The following is a 7098-nucleotide window of genomic DNA, read 5'->3' on the forward strand; positions in this document are numbered from 1 at the left end:
GCTATTAACGATTTTGGGCAAGCCATGGCCTCCTTGAGCCTATCCCCCATCCCGACCCCCATCCCTGCCGCTGTTGCTGTTAGGTGAGGCCACATGAACTTCGTGAGATGGGGCTTACTTCACTTTCCTTCGAGACCACCCCCAGCACAGAGCGTCAAGCCCCTCCCCCCTCTGTGCCCGCCCCCTGCTTTCCCCTCCAATACTTGTCATTCTTTGAGCCCAGGCTGGCCCAGGCTGGCCTTCCTGCTTCAGCCCTGAGTGCTGTATTACATACGTGTGCTCCATCCATGTTTACAGGAGCCTGTACCGGGGGACGCAGGGTTTGTAGGACCCTGATAACTGAAGCGAGGCAGTGTGTCCTGTGGGTCTCATGGCCTAGAAGGTCAATGTTCCTAAGGAAGGTCGCACCACTCGTCCCGCCCCACCCCGGCCACTCTGCTGCCTCCACATCTCTGACCGTAGCTCCACTTTGCACCTGCCACCAGAACTTACCTCAGGCGACTGTGCTGATAGAAGCTGAGGAGTCTCTTCTGTTTCTCCTACAACTTAAGGTACAGGACAAATTCTACTCTCTCTCTCTCTCTCTCTCTCTCTCTCGATGGGGCCTTCTAGGATCTCGTCATCCAAGGACAGCATCATCCTTCTAAGACCCTGCTGTTTGATTCCTCTTCTGGGCCATCTGCTTTGCTCTTGTGTTCTCTTTAGTATGTTTGGGACCAAAAGGTGGTGTCCAAATATTCCTGGGTTCCAGAACAATGTCTCCTGCTTGGCATACAGTAGGCAAAGTGACCCTGGCCCTGTGACCAGGTATTACCGTGGAAGTAAGATCAAAGTGGCGGGGGCTCTAGCAGGAGAGGGCTATGAACTCTACTGTGTGAGCCAGAAGTAGTAACTGGGGGGCGGGGCAGTCTGATGGCATAGGCTGGACAAGAGGCTGCTAGGCTGCAGCTGCCAGAGTCCACTCACTAGTCCAACTTGTCACTAGTGGGGAGCCCACAGGCCCTTGGCCAGAGCTGGGAAGCAGATAAGCCACAGCAGGGCTGCTGTGGGCTCTGGCTTCCAGTGTGGTTTCCTGTCAGTCTAGCCTACGGCCAAGATCTGGCTAGGCGGGCAGCAATGGACGACTGTGCAGGGCCGGCTAGGAGGTGGCCACAAGAAGTCAAGCCTGAGAATTGTGTACGTTAACTTCCGCTAGCCTCCTGCTCATGGTCACCCTCGGTTAGAGAAGAGGCAACAGTGTAGTGAGGCAAAGGTCCCTGCAGACACCCGTGGGACACGGGCCCTCAGACCTGAGCCTCCTCACTTCCACAGAGGAAGCAGGGCATGCTAACTGAGAAGTGAGAGCTTGGGGCGTGGCTCCCAGAGAGCAGGGAGGATCAGACCCAGAGAACTGGGTCTTAGGTGGGGAGGCTTGTCTTCCTCACCCCCCAGCTAGATGCCATGGTCTTCATTGTGCCTGCTCTGCAGGTAGAGGAAAAAGGCTGTCCATTCCGTTTGGTTTATTTGTTTGCCTCAAACCTAACAAATAGCTAAGGGTGATCTGAACTTCTGGTTCTCCATTGCTGGGATCACAGGTATGTGCAGGAATGGGCCGCCATGACCATGCAGTGCTGGGAATCCGACTTAAGGTCGTGCATGCTAGGCAAACCTTCTGCCACTAACAACTGAGTTACATCGGCAAACCTGAGGGTCAGCTCTCACCCCCAAGCAGAGCTGGTAGTAGTGACCATAAACAGAGGGCAGAGTGAACACCACAGTTCCTACAGGCGGAAAGATGCTTAAGGGGCATCCCTTCTCAGTGGGCACCAGAGGGCTGTCAACATTTTGGGGTAAGGAAAGCTATGAGAGCAGCCCGGTCCAGGCTCGTGGAGTTAGAAGAGCTAGAGCTTTCCAGACTCCTCTTGGTTAGGATGAGGATCCAGACCCAAGTAGCTCCTCAGGTGTATGAGCAAGCCATTCTGGCTCCAATCCAGGGCCTCTGCGCGTCTCGCCCCGCCCCTCGGGCTCCTTTAAGAGGCGGGTCTTGGCCGCCAGCCCCGGGGCCTCGGCCAAAGACTGGGACTTTACTCTAGCGGCTGCGGCGGCGGCAAACGAGTCCGAGCTCCATCAGCTGCCGCAGGCACCGCGCCCCGAGGCTGAGCCACGATGAGCGGCAGAGTCGGTGACCTGAGCCCCAAACAGGAGGAGGCACTGGCCAAGGTGAGCTTGCTCTTGGCCTGTCTGTGGCCCTCGCTCCTGACTGAAAAGCAGCTGCAAGGGACGGTCCCCGCGGGCGGGCGACTGATCGCCCCCGCTTGGCTAGTGCCCAGCGGACCGCTTCTCTTTCAGGGTGAGAACCTCGGGAAGTTTGGTCATCGCTATCTCCAGCACGAGCAGCCCCAGAGGTGCCCCCTTGGGAAGAAGTGGTTGCTTGGAAGCCTTCGGAGGCAGCTGAGGGCACAAAGGCAGCATTCATCCTCCGGGCTGGCAGGGACTGGTAGCAGGGCCGTGGGACAGGGGCAGGGCCCCAGGTTTCCTCCCATTTCCGGGAGGTTTTCCTCTTGCGGGGCAGTGGCATATGGAAGGGTCCCAGACAGCTCCTTGGCAAACTCCCCATAGCTCTTTCGAGGCACTAAGTCACTGTGCGACCTTGGGCCAAACCCTGTTCTGTGTGCTCTTCGATGAAATTAGAGTTGTCTGTTGGGCACCTCTTGTGTGTGAAGTCTAAGATGCCTGGGATTCACTAGGTTGGGATCCTTTCGGAGAGAAGAACTCTCCCCACTCTGGTAACCCAGACTCTTGCCTGGCAAGGGACTTAGTGATGCCACTCAAAAGGAAAGGACATGACCAGACCTTGCCTTGGCACCTGGATTGAGAGGGACGTATCTACTCCATTCAAGTTCGGGAGCTGGCACTTCTGGCCAAAAGACGTTATCTCCTCAGTCCCACGGGATCAGAATTGATGGGGTCCAGCCCCAGTGTTCCCAGTTGTGCAGTTTCTTATTTATTCCAGAGTGTGGCAGCAGATGTGGCTGCTGTGTGTGACTTTTTTCCCATGCCAAGTTTGCTGCTGATGTACAGGTTAAGTCTGTTGGGCATAGGTTTGGTGGGGATTAAGCCAGGGGCTAGGTGAGGTCCTTGGTGAAGGGTGGCCTTCTGCTTGTTTAGATGGCCATTGTCCTAACTCTGGGAGCTGCTTTTGGGGGATGGGAGGGTCTGATTAGACCTAGCTGACCTAAGGCAAAGGGCAGAGGTGGCCAGTCCTCATTGGTCCCCTCTGGAGGTGTCCTGCAGGTCAGTCACCAGATAAAGGTCTCCGCTGTCGTAGGAGGCTTGGGGAGAGTGACAGGCTGCCTGTTTACTACTGGGTAGTGAGAGATCAGAGACAGGGGTGACTGTCCTGGGTCACTGTCCACCTCACTGGGTGGCTTTCATAGTACGTTTCCCTTTTGTGGCCATCTGCAGGAGCTGTCTGCTCCATCTCGGTTGTCCACCCCCCTCCCTCGGCTGCTTTTGTAGTCTTTCGAACTAGCCCCACTACCATTTTTGAACAAAGTCATTTGAGACTGCCAGCTTCTTCCCCTTTGCTCCCCATTCCATTACCAAGGTGGCAGGAAGGCTGCAGAGGAACGAGCCTGGGATCTGGACTCACATCTGCATCCAGATGTTGGAAGTGTTGCTGAACCACTTTGTCTTTCAACTCTCCATCTGTAAAATGGGGACAGTGACACCTCTAGGGGCTCTGGGTGGGATAGGAGACACAGTGCCAAGACCGGTGCTGTGCACATGACAGGAGCTTGCTATACAGACAGCGTTTGCTGTGGCATGGCCAGAGTGCCTGCTATCTGTCACTGTTAACTGGGCACACACCCACTTGCCCACCAGATTAGCATGGAGATATGCTCATAAGTGGGGCAGGGCAGTGTCCTCTTCCCTTCTGTGCCCTCCTCTCCTACCCGGCTCCCCTTGCAACACAGCTCATGACATTACTCAGCCAGTGCCTACAATCATTGAAAAGGAGGGCTCTGACAAAGGCCCCGATGGAGGAGCGCTCTGGGCAGAGGGAGACGGGCCCTCCCACTCATCCAGCTGTCTCTCCCTATAGTTTCGAGAGAATGTCCAGGACGTGCTGCCCATCCTGCCCAATCCAGATGACTACTTCCTCCTTCGATGGCTCCGAGGTGAGGGAAGAGGGTCTGGGACAGGGGTGTGTTCTGGACAATAGAAGGATGTCCTCTGGAATCCCTGGCAGGCTGGGACAACAAGACAGCTGGCAATCCCCCCAAGCCCCAGCCATTCTCCAGGATACAGATATGGAAGCTCAGACAGGTGAAGGGACTTGCTGGGTGAGCTGCAGGCAGGAAGAAGATGCGAGCCTCTGGGTCGGGACTGTCGGCATCCTTTCCGTTCACTCTCTGAGTCTGCTCTGCAGACATAAGGAAAGCTAAGGCCCAGAAAGGCCCTACTGTGTGAAAAGTTGAAGGCAGAGTTGAGCTTAGAACTAGGGGTCCTGATTCTGTCAGCTTGAATGAAGAGGACTGTGCATGGGGACTGAGGATGGCACTGCTCCCCCCTCCACAGACCAGGGTCTTGAGTTCTAGTTTTAGCCGTGTGCCAGCTTGGCTGTGACATCTGGGCCAAGGTCACAGAACTCTAGGCTCCTCCTCTGAGAAGTGGATTAGACAGGGTGCCTAGCCTTTTTGCAAGACATGGCATGACAAGGACCAGCCGTGGAATGGTGGGGACATGCTGCTAGTGTCAGGATCAGACTCGGCTCCCACTCCTATATCTTGTGTCCTTCTCCTTCTCCTTTTCCGTTATTCAAGGCGGGTACCAACTTCTGGGCTCTTCTGACACACTTTCATGTTTCTTTATAGAAACTTTATTGCCAGACATATAAATGAGAAAATTCTCCTGAGCTTGACGAGCAGAGCTCCAGTTTTTAGGTAGAATTCTGTCATAAACATTACGAGGACAAGACCTGCCCTGTGGCACATCCACACATGTCTGGGCCTCGGAAGACTAGTGATAGACAAAAAAAATGTCATTTTTGTTTTCAGAAATTTAATAAAGCTGGCATATTCTCGAAGGTGTGCTAGCAACACCCCAGAACAGGTGCACCCAGGAGAGCAATGCGTATGGGCCCCTGGAAGTGTCATCTGCCCACCCTTACCCCACCACCTGTATGATCTGGCCCCTTTTCCAGTCCACCTAGAGAGGGTAGAGGGGTGGTGTGGGGGTGGCAATGAAGTCAGTCTATGCTGGAGGAAATTTTGGCTTAGCATTTGCTGAAAGGATAAGTCTAAAAGAAGGTGGGCAGAGAGAGTGGGAAGAGAGTAGCCTCCTTAAAGGGCCAGCTCCAAGATGATCTGGCCCTGGAGCTGCTGCTGGGAGGCAGAGAGAGAGAGAGAGAGAGAGAGAGAGAGAGAGAGAGAGAGAGAGAGAGAGATTGGATAGCTCTGCCACTCTGCCACTCAGGCCAGTGTGGGGTCTTAGTAGCTGGTTTCCTAGATACTAAACATTTGCTAGCATGATCCTGTGATGGCATGAACCACTTGTATAAGGTATATTTGATAGTTTAGCCAGGGCCTATGCCTAGTCCTACACATACCCTTGTAGGATGGCCATTCCCATTTTCCAGATGAGAAAACTTAGTCTCAGCCAGGACAGGGAATTTCCCTGAGGGCATAAAGACAATGGTAGGTTCACTCAGGGCCAGCACCTTTTCCAGCAAGCCACGGCTCCTTCTTAGAAGGGAGCTGCTTGCTCCTGAAGGCAAGCATTGCCTCATAATCATCTTTGAGCTGCTGAGGATCGAACCCAGGGTCTGGTGCATGCCAGGCAAGCATTTCTTTTTTCTTTCTTTCTTTCTTTCTTTCTTTCTTTCTTTCTTTCTTTCTTTCTTTCTTTCTTTCTTTTTTTTTTTTGTTGTTGTTGTTGTTTTTCGAGACAGGGTTTCTCTGTGTAGCCCTGGCTGTCCTGGAACTCACTNTGTAGACCAGGCTGGCCTCGAACTCAGANATCCGCNTGCCTCTGCCTCCCAAGTGCTGGGATTAAAGGTGTGCGCCACCACGCCAGGCTAACAACCTCTTTTTACCCCCCCCCTCACCTCTTTGAGTCTAAAGGAGACCTTTGTAATAGAATGTGGTATGAGCTTGGGGCTCAATTTTTTTGCTGGCCCTCTACACAGACACTTGAGTTTCCACTGCCTCTCTGGCTGGAAGTGAGGTCTGGGTACCCAACCCAGTTAGGAAGGTCAGTGAGCAAGACAGGACAGAGGCAGTAGGAGCCCTTGGAGAGAGCATAGTATAGCTGACTCTGCAGCTTACAGGCTATGGGATGGGCAAACCTGGCTGCTCCTGGGCCAGGCTATTGTTCGGTGCCCCAAGCCAGGCTTTCAGGTGCTTGTGAGCAGTGTGGAAGGGGCCTAGAAAGACTGGACTCTATAGACACAGTGGAGAAGATCCTGAACGTTGGACTCTTGGCAGATAATCGTCAACTGGAGAAGTTCCCCCAGATAAGGATGCATACTGTTTACTACCACTGGATTCCTGTTCTCTAGGAAGATAAGGGCTCTCCTCTCTTCTGTGAGAAACTCATTTTCATGGCCTATCTCTTCTGTTACAAAAGGACATGCAGTTCTAGCTTCTTAAGTGGTACATGCGGTCAGGCATACACAGTATCTTGTCCGAGGTAACACACACAAGGTGGAGGAGCTGCCATACAGACCCACATTACCCTTGTCCAAAAGCTGCACTGACTGCTGGAGGCACAGGAAGGGTGGTAGTGAGGAAATTCCAAAGCCCAGCTTGCCAGACTGGCTGCTCAGATCTGCCAGCAAGGACCTGGCATGCATGGTGGTGGTGGCCTGGCCAGCCCTTTCTTGTTTTCTCGTTTTTAAAAAGTATTTTAAGATGTGTAGTATGTGTGGGGTGAGCAAGGGGGAAGGACAGAGAGAGAGAGAGAGAGAGAGAGAGATTGGGGGGAGGGAGGAGTGTATGCCATGGTGCACATGTGGAGGGAACTGGATAACTCTGTGTAGTTATCTTTCATTACAGGAATTCTGAGGAGCAAACTAAAGTTGTCTGGTTGCTCTTCTCTCTCTCTCTCTCTCTCTCT

General features: G+C 53.4%; 1 protein-coding gene across 2 annotated transcripts in view; it reads left to right on the forward strand.

The window, feature by feature from the left end:
• The first annotated feature begins 254 nt into the window (after positions 1 to 254).
• Positions 255 to 7098, forward strand: part of Sec14l2 (SEC14 like lipid binding 2) — a 23019-nt gene continuing 16175 nt past the window's right edge. Inside the window, exons 1-2 of one of the 2 annotated variants that reach the window (XM_029545130.1) lie at positions 255 to 551; positions 4085 to 4160. In XM_029545130.1, coding sequence (XP_029400990.1) covers positions 288 to 551; positions 4085 to 4160 — 340 coding nt within the window. In that variant the 5' untranslated portion in view covers positions 255 to 287. Of the gene's footprint in view, positions 552 to 2052; positions 2200 to 4084; positions 4161 to 7098 lie in introns of those variants that run through there. The other variant, XM_021210590.2, reaches the window with a different exon arrangement.

This window comes from Mus pahari, chromosome 13 (genome assembly GCF_900095145.1).
Source record: "Mus pahari chromosome 13, PAHARI_EIJ_v1.1, whole genome shotgun sequence".
NCBI lineage: Eukaryota > Metazoa > Chordata > Mammalia > Rodentia > Muridae > Mus > Mus pahari.